This window comes from Mauremys reevesii, linkage group 11, assembly GCF_016161935.1.
Source record: "Mauremys reevesii isolate NIE-2019 linkage group 11, ASM1616193v1, whole genome shotgun sequence".
Taxonomy (NCBI): Eukaryota; Metazoa; Chordata; order Testudines; family Geoemydidae; genus Mauremys; species Mauremys reevesii.
Window position 1 is genome coordinate 21,219,055 of NC_052633.1, and position 15,262 is coordinate 21,234,316.

The 15,262-nt window shown below is 42.1% G+C and overlaps 1 protein-coding gene across 8 annotated transcripts in view; it reads right to left on the reverse strand.

Moving 5' to 3' along the window:
• Positions 1 to 860: 860 nt before the first annotated feature.
• The window catches only part of SPATS2L (spermatogenesis associated serine rich 2 like), a 119,813-nt gene continuing 105,411 nt past the window's right edge, over positions 861 to 15,262 (reverse strand). For 7 of the 8 annotated variants that reach the window (XM_039493679.1, XM_039493673.1, XM_039493678.1 and 4 more), the window contains 5 exons: positions 14,910 to 14,968; positions 10,290 to 10,399; positions 8,991 to 9,093; positions 3,098 to 3,318; positions 1,425 to 1,823 (listed from right to left, as the gene is read on the reverse strand). In XM_039493679.1, coding sequence (XP_039349613.1) covers positions 1,425 to 1,823; positions 3,098 to 3,318; positions 8,991 to 9,093; positions 10,290 to 10,399; positions 14,910 to 14,968 — 892 coding nt within the window. Of the gene's footprint in view, positions 1,824 to 3,097; positions 3,319 to 8,990; positions 9,094 to 10,289; positions 10,400 to 14,909; positions 14,969 to 15,262 lie in introns of all 8 variants that reach the window. The other variant, XM_039493674.1, reaches the window with a different exon arrangement.

Below are 15,262 nucleotides of genomic sequence, written 5' to 3' on the forward strand. Positions count from 1 at the left end.
GCGTAGTAGGTTACTTCACAAGCAGTCCCTTTGAAGTCAGTAGAGCTACTTGTGGCTCAAGGTGCTATTCAGTGTGACTCAGGGTATTGGAATCTAGTCCACAACAGAAAGTAAGGGCTGGATCCATCATCCATTGAAGTTAGTTGAAAGACTCCCGTTGACATCAGTGAGTTTTAGGTCAGGTCCCAAATGTCTAAGATAAATTTCAACAAGCAAGGAATAAAGCCCTAAAAATCAACAAATAAAAGAGAACTGATCTTGGTGGGACTTTTACTTGAATAAGAACTGCAAGATTGGGCCCAAAGTGCATGCTGAGGGTGGTTGTTGCCACAAAGATGAGTATAAACAAATGAGACGCTCATGTGGTTTGGTACTGCAAAGCAGCAAACATTACAGAGATTTTAGGGAGTAACTTAATTTTTTTGGAAGAAACAAGGTTTTTGAAATTCAGAATTAGAACATTTAAAATTATCAAGATTTTTTTAAAATAGAAAATTCAGATGGATGTGATCGCCATCTCCACTCTCTGCTGCATGTTACCGTAACAGATTTGTAAGAGTCATAGCTCTCCTGTGGGAGAGATGGTTCCTATAGCGAAAAACAGTTGAATCCTATAGGATTCAACTGCAACTTTTCATACACAAAAAAATAATTCCAATTAGTCATAAAAAGTGACTGATAAAGGTGGAGAATTGGACTGTGCACCTGGATAACCGTGACTATATACATTCCAAACTTAAGAAATGAGCATTTTTCCAGACTCTGGGTAGTTTACCAGTGAAAAATACCAACATATTATGTATTAAATACAATTTATACTTGATCTTACAGATCTTTCACTATGGAATAACAGACAGAAATCAAATGCAGTATGTTTTTTAATTTGTTTTGTATAGAGCAATATTGTGTGAGTATATAATATAGAGAGATATATATGGAGAGAAAGAGCGCTGTATAGACTTGTACAGAAAAATTCTATAAGAGCATCTGTTTTCATTGCAGACCATGATGTATGAACTTCCTGTTATTTTTTCTAACATTAGCTGCTCTACAAACAACAGAGTGGACTGGTACAACCACATATCTATAGTAGGCATCTTGCTACTATGCATTTAATCTTCAATTTATTTTGTTCAACCTAGATTTGATTTTTCTAAGAAGCAAATACTGCCTGGCTAAAATGCTGCATTGTCATGACAAAAATAACCTTGAGCATATTGAGCAAAGCCTTGAAAGTATGAGGTGAACTACTGCTGATTATTTGGAATTAATAAAAATGCCAACAGGTTTTTAAGCAGCAATTGATTTAAATTGATTCTGTTTTCTGACAGACTAGCTTTTTGTCAGCATTTCAACTAGCACCTTGAGTGAGAAACTGAAATGGAAAAAAATAAATCTGCTCTGTCTCTCTTCTTGGCGAGAATTTAAGCCACCAAAGTCACAGCTGGCACTGAAAGAACAGTGGCATCAGCAGAGGCCTCTATTCTTGCAGGGCATAAATTGCACTGAGATACCCTAGCAACACTGCTGCGGAATGGTCTGGGCTCGGTGCTGTCTGGTGTACGATGCTTTCTTTGGGTTTTTTCTGTATGTGTGAGATTCTCTGTGGTCCTTGTAGCTGTGGACTGGTCTTGATTTTTCATAGCTCCTTTATTTTTAGGTCTGAAACTATTATGCTGTTGTCTTCTGTGTTCATATCTGGAACTGCTCTTTATATTATTTTGATCTGTTTCGTTACTGGCACCTTGTGACTTGACAGACCCATTGAGCCGGATGCCATGATACTGTGAGTTAAATCTTCGTCTCTGGCTAGACGGCCCATTCTATCAAGGAGGAAAATGAATGATCGTTAGGTTACATGCCCCCTTAAAAGATTCTGTTAAAAACAAATATAACACAGTGAATATTAATAAGTATATGCAGAATCAAATTCCTTATGCAGCCAGTGCATTTATTTAACCCTGGATGTAACAACATATACGCTTGATCATTGCTAGAGCTCTGTTAAAAACAGCTACATCTACAAGACCATCACTACAGAGCTGGCACCTGAGCAGTTTGCAAATGCGTGTGCTGGTCAAAAGGTGATGATGTATTAGACAGCTCCACAGAAACACCAGCAGCAAAGGTAAGTAGCAGTAAAAAATGTGGGGCCTGACCCTCAGGTATTTAGGTATCTTACTCCTATTGGAATCAATGGGAGTGAGGCACCTAAATACCTTTGAGGATCTGGACCCAGGTTCACTTTGACTCTCCCCCCATGAACACAATTACTATTTTTCTGGATAGTAAAGTGTTGTGTAACTAGTACAATAAGATTTGCAGAAAGTAACAGCGGAAATCCATGTGGAAAGAAAAGAGTTAAGAATCCAGATGGATGTGGGAGACGCCCATTTTGTTTACACCCTACAGAGAGCAAGTTTTTAATCAGTTGTGGAAAGTGGTGGTTTTCCATTGAGTGGTATGACTGCTATGGCAGCAGATTCTATACACACATGGAACTTATAATATGCCCCTTATTTTCTCTTTATGGATCTGTCTCATCTTGTAATCCTTAGTCAGAAGCTTTACCTAAGTAAGCACTACAGGGCAAGGATATTGCAGGGTACTCCTGTAAATGAAACAGATATATATATATGCCACAATATAGTAAGCAGAACTATTGAGCTTGTGAAATAATATAATTCTCTTGAAATCAGGCAGAGTTCAAATTTCAAGATCTACCAAGTCCTGACGATGTGAGCTGATCACTTACCAATAGGAATAAATAGTTCCCCATAGCATAGTATAGGGCAATTAGGTACCACGCAGGGTTTTAAAAACCTTGCTCTGAAGCAAATGGTAGTGGTCACAGGGCACTGATCTGTTCCTGCTATGACAATTCCTATGTTCCTCCATCACATATGTTCCACACAGTCATGGAACTGGATTTGGAAAACATCTATTAGTTCATTTTGTCCATCCATGCGAATGGCGAATTGCATATGATGTATTGCAAAATGGTATTTGGTTTAGTGTTGTTCACTTGTAATACTGCAGATTTTCCCATGAGTTTGTGAATGTTGGATTTCAGTCTAGCTCGTATGTAGTTTCTCACCTGTTTATTTGTTGGGGTTACTTGGGGAGAGGATTCTGTGGGATTGGAAATAAGATGATTTGGCATTTTAGTGCTGGCCGTTTTACTATCAAAGTTCTTGATGTGACTGGAGGATTTTCGGGAGTGTGTACTTTGCTTGCCAGATGCCACATGCGAAGTCACTGACAGCAGCACAGAACTGCATGGTGTTCTTGAGGAGTAGTTGTTCTTTGGATGAGAAACTACAAAAGAAAAACACTCAGTGTATCAAGTACATCATCAGCACCAAAACACAAGGCCCAAATGCTTATCTCAATTACACCAGAATTCAGTGGAGTCATTTGTTTTAAAAGAAGATAGAGAAAGACTCTATTAATTATATGATATATATAAGGATAAGGGAAGGGAGGGAGGAATAGGAATTTCAGCTCTCAAGTAATGACGAGGACATGCGGATATAAATTCAGTCGTCAATAAAGAAATTTAGGCTAGATTAGTTTAGAAATTAGTTTAATCATCAGAGAGGAGCCTTCTGGAACAGCCTTCTGGAAGGAAACAGGGGGGAACCTCCATGACTTTAATAGAATAAGTTTAAGGTTTATGGAGGAGATAGTATGATAGGATAACGGGGCTTAGTCAATAGGTCAATTACTGCCACTGGTAATGGTAACAATGACAATGGGTCAGATGGGATTTAGCCTTTTTCCCTTTTGAGAGATGGCTGAGGAGTCTTGCCGCATGGGTTGCTCTGGGAGTTCCATATGGGGGGGGGGGGGAAATTTTCCTTTTCAGGGCAGATTGGGTGTGGCCTGTTTTTTTTTCGCCTTCTCCCGAAGCATGGGGGGGGGGGCGCTAAGAAGGAGTTTTTTGGGCTTATGTGGCCTGCATCTTGCAGGAGGTCAGACTAGATGATCATAATGGTCCCTTCTGATCTTGGATTCTATGATTCTATGATTTCAGAATCAGGTCCATAGTCCTTTTTTTTTTCTGCTGTGAATCAGCCTTGTTCCACAAGAAATTTTTGGAGATGAGGGGCCAATCCTGGTGCAACCCACTGACCCTGGTGGAGTTACCCCAAGGATGTGTTCAGCAGGAGACAATCTTGAAGAAGCTCCACAATTTCAAAACTCTTAGGAAGAGGTCAATATTTAGGAGAGGCTGCTCTTCCAAAGGGACATATGGCTCAGAATGCAATAAAAACAAGAGAGGAATTGCCCTGGCATGGGCATCCATATTGGGCAGGCCTGGATCCACATTATGTTTTGCAGGTTTTTTCTCTCTGTGCTGCTAAGACCCAAATCTCAAATTCCTTTTTATGGATTCAGTCCTGCAAAGTGCTAAGTACTCTCTACTCCCATCAGCTTCACTGCTCAGCAGCCCACAGGACTGGGATCTATGTCAATCTAACTCTTCTTGGGATGTAATCCGGGTTAATACCGCTATGGACACAACCCAGTGAAACTGTGAGCTGGATTGTAGCAGAGAGCTATAACACCATGCTAGGGGCAGCGTGGAAGCACATCACCCCTTTAGGAGCTCTGGGAGCATGCATAATGTTTCCCAGGAGTGTGGCCACCTCACCCCCTTTGGGAAGGGTGCATGCAGTACCCAGTTCTCTCTTAGTGCTGACACTGGTGGGCCCTGGGGAGTCCTTGAGTTGTACCCTTTGTCCAAGAGGCTTCTTGCTTCTTCTCCATCCCTTGTCCACCTGCACAGGGCCATGCACAATGTGTACCCCAAAGGCAAAGAGACATTTTGCTCAGTAGACCTGCCTGAAGGTAAAAAGCACTGTCCCCCAGGAGTAAAACCAGAGCCTGGATGTCTGTATTTGTGTGCTGGGGTGCCCATCTTGCTGAAGGGAGGTGCTGTTTGTGACACTGGCAGAGAGAGGCTGTAAGCTGGTTTTCAAGCTGCTTTGATGCTGGCTAAGAACTATCAACACACTGTGTAAAGACTGAAGGTATGTGAAACTCTGTTAAATGAGCAGTGAAAGCAGGTCTGCCGTCTCTTCCACTGGGTGTTTCCATTGCCAGCATCAGAAACAGCATCACGCTGATGGCTGCCTCCAGCACTAGGCTAGAAAAGGTCAGCTGGATTTGTAGCTAGTATTTTTTTAACAATAAAAAATGTAAAATTTTGGCTCTTTATTCCTGGTGCCTCTTGCTCCTTAGTCTGTGAACTTTTTTTTTTTGGGCTGAACAAACTCGCTGTAGGTTTCCTCACATTGAAATACCGTCTCAGTGCTTGTAATGTGAAAAACAGAATGTTTTAATGAGCATCCTCTGGCAGCAAAGAGAGAGTCAAGTGCCAATAATTCCCCCACTGCTCAAGGTCGTGGGAGTTGTACCCAGTGCCAGCTTAACCCATTGTTGGCCTCTTTGGCAAACATACACTTCTGGGTCCCTACCTTCTAATATGAACAACAACGAACAGCTGTACAGTACAGTCAGTGTGGGACTGGCTGCTCATCCTGCTGCTGCTAGGTGCTCCACTCACCCTAAATTCCCTGTAAGCTGTAAGTTCGGGTCTCGCTGGAGGACCGGCCGGGGAAGGGGTGCCCCTCCCTGGGCCCCAACCTAGCCCGGCCACCCCTACCCCGGCCCAAACCCAGCTGCAGCCAGTGCCTATCCTGCGGCCCCAGCCCTGGAGCTGCCACCGTGGGAAGAGGGCCCTCTCTTCCCCCAGCCCAGGTGATGCTGCAGGGAGAGAGAGCTGGAGGGAGTCCTCTCTCCCCGCCATAGCCCCAGAGCACCCTCTGGCGCCCCAAACCCCTCATCCCCGGCACCACCCCAGAGCCTGCACCCCCAGCTGGAGCCCTCACATCCCTGCACCCCAACCCTCTGCCCCAGCCCCGAGCCCACTCCCACACTCCGAACCCCACCACATGAATACTGTTATGTGCACTAATATAAAGGTGGTAAGTCACACATCACCTCCATATTGGTGCACATAACAAAATTCATTCCATGCATGGGTGGGAAAAGTTAGAGGGAACACTGCTCACCATGATGGAGAGATGGCTGGGCCAAATTTCAGTGAGTGGCGTTGCTAGCTGGCTCATGGGGTTGCATTGCTATTCAGATTTGGCATAGCCACCCCTACATCATGGTGAGCAGCACCACAACTAGCAGCAAGATGAGCAGTCAGTCCTAGTGAATCCACAGCATGGCCAGCCTGGCTGTGATAAGTGTATTGCATGGCTGTTCGGTAGGCCCTGGGCCTCCACCCTGAATTTGGGCCCTAGGCACATGCCCACTTTGTCATGTGATAATCCAATGCTGGTTGTGCCCCTTTACACCTTGGACTGAATTTGGCCTGGAAACTGAAGTGAATTTCATGCTGATAAAAGGCTGCTGAGATGGAGTTTTCACTCCTTCCACTGAAGAGGCATAGCATGGGTAACAGCCATGCAAGCTTCCTTTTTATGCCAAAACAAGTTGCAAAGGCCATCTCTAGGAGTGAGAGGATAGTCCAGTCTCCATGGCTCATTCAATAATTAGTCTCTATAGGGAGCCTGCCAACCCAGAGGCCTGATTGTGATATAGACACTTGTCAACTACTACCTTGATGGAGACCACAAACTCATCTCATATATGCCACTGGAAAACTACTTGAGGAATTGCCACTGTTCAATCTCACATGTTTCTGTCACTCGTGCTACCACCCCATTCAAAGTGTTGCATCTCAAACACTTACAGATTTTGGCTTAAAGTTCACTAAAACCAACTCTTCAGTTCTGGATTCCTACAGCACTTCCATAGGGTCTTCAGCCATCTGAGTTTCTGGCCCTTTAGCAGTCTCAGAAAGGGCTCTGGTGCTGTAAACAGATTATGGCTGCCCCACCTCACTCTGCTCTGACTTCTGATTACAGAACGTCCTTGTCCCGCTTTGTCTTACAAGCACATATGATGCCAATATGCATCAAGAGCAAGAGATGGTGGGCAGAGTCTTCAGCGTCCAGAGAGAAGGGAAGTTTCCAGCCAGATACATAGTTTTATCTAATGTTCAACATTATTCAGGGAGGATTCCCCTTCTCTCCACCACTAGGATGAAAAAAGAGGTTGCATCCTAATACCAAGTGTATTCACAAACCAAGCACCAGCTAGTTTTTATAGAGTTTTTTAAATCTCTTATTTATTTATTTCCCACCACTAGGTGACCTCTTAGCAAAAATAATGCACCTCCATACTGCTGAACTGCACAGAGCAAAACAGTGAACTATAGATCTTTCTTTTATAAGCAGAGAGGATGCTCTGAGCTGCGCTGGCATTGAATTCTACCATTCTGTCTTTAGCAGACAGGTTGGTGTGGAAGCCAGTGCAAGCATCAAGCTACCTGTCACAAAGTGGGCTGCTTACTTTTTTAACAGAAAATACATATTTTCCTTTAGGAAATTGTAAAAAAAAAAAAAAAATAGTACAATGAAGATGTGTTATATTTTAAAGTGATCTTATAGAGATTATTACACTTTGGAGAGAGAGCAACTGGAACACTTGAAAATCCCACTGTCCATCACCCACAGATGTATATCATTCCTGTTGCTTTCATTTCACACTAACAGCTATCTTACACTGTCAGACCTCCCTGGCTGCTCAAACCCCACAAGCTCCTTACTTTGCACAAACTTGTGTTAGTTGTTCCTGCAAAAAGACCCCAATTCAGCAAAGCCCTTCAGCACATGCTTAGCTATAAGCACATTACTAATTATTATTTGTACTACAGTGGCATCTTGAGGTCCCAATCTTGGTCAGGGTCTCATGATGGTAAGCATCATACAGACACACAGTGACAGACAGTCCCTGCCTTGAAGATCTTACAATCTAAAAAGACAAGCCAAACAAAGGACGGGAGAGAGACAAAGGCCCAGAGAGAGGAATTAACTATTCCAGCAGAACTAGGAATAGAGTCCAGATCTCGAGTCCCAGTCGAATGCCCTACTGTCTCATCACTATCCTTAATAGCAGTAGCCCTACAGATTGCAATGTTCTGAATTCAGTGGGTCAACTCATGTGCTCAGAGTTAGGTAATTGCATTGATGAGCCAATTAACCTGTGAAGTTCACTGCAGCTGCAGGTTATTTAGGGAAATATTTAATAAAATTAAAGGAGTGAGTATATGTTTACATCAGTAGCAGCTGTGGTTACACTAGCTAGAATGACAATAAAAGAACTTCCAAATCCTTAAGCTTTAGGGCATGAGATAGTTACCATGAGATCACTGTGCATAATCGGATGCATTATTTGGAAATTCATGCTTTCCTCCAGCACATCTGGGATTGGCCACTAACAGAGACAGGAAACTGGGTTAGATGGATCCCTCAGACTGTTCTGCCATAGCAATTCCTGTGTTCTTGTGCATTAAACTGTTTGTGACTCGAGGGAGACAATTCTTACGCGATGGAATCACAAGATTCATTCTGGCAGATTCACGATTTGTTTTTCTTGCTATTTATAGTAACTCCTTGGAAACCTGAAACTGGAAATTGTTTTCTTCCTGAAATCGTTTTTCCTTCACCTTTTGTTTGCTCATGAGTGCTGGGGCTGCTAGGATGGTTTCTTTTTTTTGTTTTTGTTTTTGGGGGGGGGGGGGAGTATTGAAGTATTTGGTTTTTAAAAAACATACAAAGTCTTGCATGATATAATGAGAAATAAGAGAGGTCAAATTTTGCACCCGGGGAACATGACTTTTGGAGCAGACAATAGTTGTGAGCAGCTTAGTAAATTTACAGAAAGACTGGTGTAAAATACCTTGTGCCAAATTTAGCTTCTGCAAAAAACAATACACATCTTCTGAAATCAGTGCAGTTGCTCCCTCTTATGCCAGGGCTGAATCTGGTCCCTTGACATCATGGTAGTGCAGAGAAGTCACATAGTCACTACAATCACACAACACTTTGAAAATCACCAAAACTTACTTTCTCCGCAGAGCTGAATTTGGGTTTTTAGCTGTTCTATGTCGCAGGAGAACCGGGCAGACCTACCCAGCTCTTCATCATATTTGCGTTCACTCACAAAGTGCTACAAAAACACATGGAAATTAACATTTACTAACATTCTAATGTATCCCACTTCATTATATGGATGGTGAAGAAATCACTCTAATGTTAATTATCCCAAAGTCACTGTAAGGTCTCCGCTGTCTGTCATCCACCAGTGCTCAGGCTCTCTGCACAGAATCTGAGCAAATAAAACAGGAGGAGTTCCCCATCCTGTATTAACCTCTGGCAGTGCAAAGGGACCTTAAAGTAGGTGTAAATTACACTGTACAATACACCCACTTTAAGGCCCCTTTTCAATGCCAGAGATGGAATCAGGCCCAAAGTAGCCTCGTGATTGTTAGGCCTCTCAGCGGCCTTTGATTTTGACCGGAAGATTTTGTTGACTCACTTGCAGAACCTGGTGGAAGTGGCTGGGAATGCCCTTTGCTTCCTCCTCTGTGACAGGTACCAAAGGGCAGAAATAACTCTCTTGACTTCCTTCCTGAGAGCTCTGGCATGTGGGGTTATACAGAGCTCCAGCTTGTAGCCCCTCCTGGTCATTGCATATGCCTCCACCAGGGAGGGGAGAGAGCAAGGTATTTGGTGTGCTACAATAACGTAGCTGTTCTGGGGGTTACCTGTTCACTTACAAGTGCACTTCAAGGTACTGGTTACAGTCTAAAAAGCCTTAGCAGCAACCATTATTGAGGGGATGGCCTTTTTCCTGATGTCACATCACCCCCAGTGTCAGTTTCTGTGCCAAGGCAATCTCAGCGAAGCTGTCACCTGCAGTCTGAGTTGGTGTGCTTCAGAGCACAACACAAGAAGAACCTGACTGACTGATGGATCAATATGATATTTGGGAAAAGGTGCTTGTGTCATTCTGCCACTGTGCAGAGGTTTTTGTTCTCTGGCCTTTAAGCTTACAGGTTCAATACTGGCCACAACTAATTGGGACTAATACCTCTGGGATGCACACACAGCAGAAGCCCCTGCTACACAATTTAATAGGGTGCAGCTTGGACCTCCTCCATACTAGTTTCTCTTCATTGGCCAGAAGTACAGAGGCTTGCCCTGAGCAGGTGCCTCTCCTTGCCACATCCACAAATGGTCAGCAACATTCAGATCCTAAGCATTCATAGCACAAAATAAGGATACAAAGTTATGTTGGCAGCACAGGCTCAGTATCCATGTAAAGAGAGCACACATCAAATGGAAGTGTCTTGGTGGACTAACCTTAATTTCAGCCCTGAGTTCAGCCAGTTGTGTCTCAGCCATCTGACTAGCTAAGTCTGTCAGTCTCTTTAGCTCCTCGGCTCTTTTCTGACGAGCAGTCAAGATTTCCACTGCCAAGCAAAAAGGATAATACATTAGTGCTAGGAACGTAATCACTTTTAAACTAATTACTGTCTGTACATTAACACTATTTGCAGCGTTGTTGTAGCTGTGTTGGCTCCAGAACAGTAGAGAGACAAGGTGGCTGAGGTAATATCTTGTATTGGACCAACTTTTGTTGGTGAGAGAGACAAACTTTTGAGCTTACACAGAGCACTTTTTTAGGTCTGGGAAGAAGAGCTCTGTGCAGCTGGAAAGCTTGGAAAAGGAATTATCTCACCCACCTTGTCTCTGTTCATTAACATTGTACATCAACATGTGGAAAACATACAACATGCCAAGCACATTTCCATCCACATGACCCCATCTGCACCGATTAATCCAAATCAATGGATTTAACGTTTATTGTTAAGAAAGATATGAAATTGATATGCTGCTAGAAAATCAAAATCCCCACACAAAGTTAAACCTGCCCTTCCGCATTTAGACAACTAGGTGGTACACATGGTGTTTTGAGCTTTTTCCAGTGCTTTTTTTTAAAGCACAAAATCATCAAGGACTCAGCTGAGATGCAGGAAGTGACTTGAGCCAACAGCCTTACATCCGGGTGCATGATGTCTTTTATTTAGATGTGATCATTTTATCCCCTTCTGAAAAAATTCTGTTAATATATAGTTTGTCTAATCTATAAGAGTTATGGTTTTGCTTTCAAGTACAGATTATGCTCTTATGCAGTGTATCTAATAAAGCCACATTCCATTTATGTAACAAATTCTAAATGCATACGATTTTTATGAAAAATATTAAATATACAAGACTTCACAGGTTGTATACCCTGTATAAGGAAATGATTATTTTACACTCCCTAATCTGCTATTAGAAAAAAATTATTATGAACCTCAATAGCAATGGCCAACCCTTTCTTAATTTTTAGAGTTATATAACATGACAAATTGTGGAGGACAATGAAATTGGCAGTTATCTAAACACTGATGATCAATGTATTTGCAAAATCTGATGCAGCAATAGGGAAATGGTGGGGTTTGCATTTATGCAATGGTGTTCTTATGGCTGAAGCACAGGCCTAGGAGCCAAGAGACCTTGGTACACATCCTCAGCTGATGTAAACTGTTACAGTTGGTTGACTTCCATGGAGCTCTGACAATTTACACCAGCTGGATCTAACCCCTAATTTCTGTGCTTGCTTTGCCACAGATTTCCTGAGTGACGTTGGCTCTTAGGGCTTATGTACCCAGGGAAGTTATTGTGTAATAAGCTAGGCTGTGACTTTAGAGTGTGGACACTCTTACTCTGTATTCAGAGTGACTTTTTGTGATTTAGCTAAATTAATCCACACAAAGCCCTTTTAGTGCAGAATAAGAGCATCCAGGCAGGGAGTTAGTGTGGAACAGCTATTGTGTTTTAAAATTCACAGCCTATTTTACTGCACACTAACATCCCATGTAGACAAGCCCTTACCCATTTTTTGTGCCTCCGTTATACCATCATTTAAATGAGGTGTAATACGACTAAATCATACAGAGGGTTTGTGTTGCTTAATCCCCTAATTTTTGTAAAGAGCTTTGAGGTCCTCAGATGGAAGGCTCTGTGGCAGTGAAGAGCACTGATAGTTATGCTTAAATGGTGGCCTTTTACTTTGCTCCTTAGCTGATCTTTTCATTCCACCCATCATCCTTAGCCATACGTGGAATATGGCCTCCAGTGTTGTTACGTGGGGAATCCCTGTTGGACTGGTAAACAAGTCACTACGTTTTATAGTGGTCACCTTGCTTATACTTTATTCTTTGCTGAAAGATTATTTTAAATTGTGCTAACTGTGCTGTCTCTTCAGGTTCAGGACCAAATTTTCCAAAGTGACTGTCCAAATCATGTGCTCAAATTCCACAGCTGCAGACGCATGCTGGCATGTGGTACACACGCAAATACCTATTTTTGCACACTGTTAAGGTTACCAGTTTGGGAAATTTGACCTATAGAAATAATACAAATGATCATCAGTTAAATAATCCTCCCATGTGGCAGAAAGATGTGAAGATAAATAATAACATAATTATTAATTAATACTACACACATTTCAGTAATAACAGCAACCCGAAGCTCTAAAAGCACTTTACAGACCCTAACCCTCACAATAGCCCTGAGAGACAGCAGAAGCTGAAATTTAAAGAAAGGCACAGAAACCTGCCCAAGCACACACACAGTGTCAATGGGAGAGCAGAGAACTGAATCCAAAGTGATATATTAATACAACACAAACCCAATAGGTACATCCTAAGTTAGTATCTCTGTATAATATAACTAGTTTTACTTAACCCAAAAAGTGGATTCTAGCCTCAGATTAGATTAATGTGTAGCCCTCTGATAACATCAGAGCTGTACTGTGGATTTCTAAAATGTGGCTTTGAGTATTGGATCCTGCTCCACTGACATCAATGGGAATTTTGCCATTGACTTCACTGGAAGCAGGAGCATGCCCACCAGGTGATTATAACAATCTCTGCAGGTAACCAAGGAACTGCTGGCATGTTTCTATCATCATCATCTTAAAAAAAAGATCCCCCCAGAACTCCAGATCCCCATGTCTATCACGTTTGTGTTAGAAGATCTCTCATAGGAAACATTTTAAGAGTACATTATGGTCACATTTTGCTAGAATAATTTGTTCTCTTTGGCCTCCACACATGTATAATCACAAAGAACTTATCTGAAAACACAGATTTGTTGTTGTTGTTGTTTTAAACACCTTTCAGCTAACTCAAGATCTACATACAAATGCAGCACTCAAGAACATGTGTACTTGTGACCTGCCCCCATAGCGCTTTAGGTTCATAAACCAATGAAAGACTGATAGTATCTTCATGTGTGACTGACAAAATCTTCTTCCTGAGTTACTAATATTGGGGCAAATCCTGAGCTCATTGCTCAGCCTTTTTAGTCCTTACTCAGACAAACTCCCACTAGAGTTGGTTTAAAAGTGTTATTTCTAATGTGGGGTGTACCACTGCTGCTGCAGTGTCCCATTAAATCACTGTGTGTTACTTTTCCCCCCACCAGAATACACCTATCTAGATGACACCTATACAAGAGGCAGAAATTAGATGAAAGTCGGGAATGCATCTGATCAGATTTGCCTCAACCAATAATTAGGAAAACAGGTTTTGATCAACATCTGTTTTTTAAGCTACCTTTTAAATTTATGAGCATAATTACAACTTTCTCTCCTGATGATGTAAAGCCAAATATAGCCGTATTATGTGATATTTCACTACATATCTTCATATATTCGAAGTCATGTATATAGTACTATAGTGAACCTAATGAGATATATTTTACTGTTTCACCATTAGCAAATGAATGCAGGGATTGAGAAAGGAAAATGCAAGAAGCACTCTACAAGCTGTAACAGTAGGTTAAGTCTCAGCTTTGAAATCTCTAGATTACTTGGGATCACAGGTTTAAATCTTAACCGGGTTGATTCTTCAACCCTCTAAGGTAGATAAAATGATTTCCATGTGTGTGACAGGGTGCTATCAGCAGTTAAAATATATATGTCACTAAAGTCAGCAGGTAAGTTTCTGAATACATGCAGGGGCAGATCTGTCATAAAAAGGTGCCGTATTTACAGTCACTTTTCAGAACAAAAACATACTTTAAAAACTGAGGTTCTGTCCATTCAGAATTATTAAAAATCCCATGGACATTTTCATAAGAGAATGGGTTTGGCTGCGTGTATACAGGACTCAATCCTGCAAACCTGGTGCAGACAAAACTCCCATTGATATCAATGGGGATTCCACACATGGAATGTTTGCAGGACTGGATGATTAGTCTATAAAAAGTGTGTTGAGTCATTCAGAATGAAAGGTGCCATATAAACAGAGAACACTAGAGAATTAGTGATGTCACCACAGTCGAATATTCTGAAGGGTTAATAAGCTCCAAGGCAAAAGAGTGACTTCCTGACAGGCAGGGGCAGCACACAGAGCCCCCTAGCCCCTTTGCCAGGAGCTACAGGGATGTGCCAGACGCTTTCGGGGAGCCCCCCCCCGCGATGTAAGCACCGCCCTGCACCCCAAACCCCAGCCCTGAGCCCCCTCCCACACCCAAACTGCCCCAGCAGCGGCCGGTGCGACTGGCCCAGGAGCTGCCTGATCTGCTCGGGCAGCCCTAGAGGCAGCCGCACTGGCGGCTGCAGAAGTCACGGAGGTCACAGAAAGTCACGGAATCCGTGACTTCTGTGACAGATGCGGAGCGTTAACTAATACATGTTAACACTCCAGCTGAATTTATAGGGATGGAAATCTATTAAACTTTGGTACACAATTCTTTTAGCCAGAACTTGTTCAGGAAGTGGTACCAGAGGCCCTGTCTACAAGGAACAATGCTGTAATGCTGCTAGAGGAATTGATTTACTACTAAATTTTTCTGCAGAATCAAAAACACATGTTCTCCCAACTCTTCCAAAACACACACAGGCTCTCTAGTATGTTTTCTACTTACTGGCTTCTTCTTTAACTTTATCAACTTCTGCCATTAATGACACTTCTTTGTCTATGATGCTAAAAAGGAAAAAAAATGATTTAACTCAAGATAAAACTATGATGTGAAGCAAAACTAAAATATATCTTGTACTAATAAATGCTATTATACAAAAGACTTCAGAACACTGTTACTGAGAGTTTTGGAATTAATAAAGGGAAAAATTAAATGGAAAGAGATAAAATAACTAGAGACTAACTGAATACAGCAGCCAGTGCTAACCAATCTCTAATGAAAAAGTTAATACATTATTAGTCAGATACTATCCTTTTGCATGTATATGTGGATATCTCTGATTTAGCTGCACAAGTACT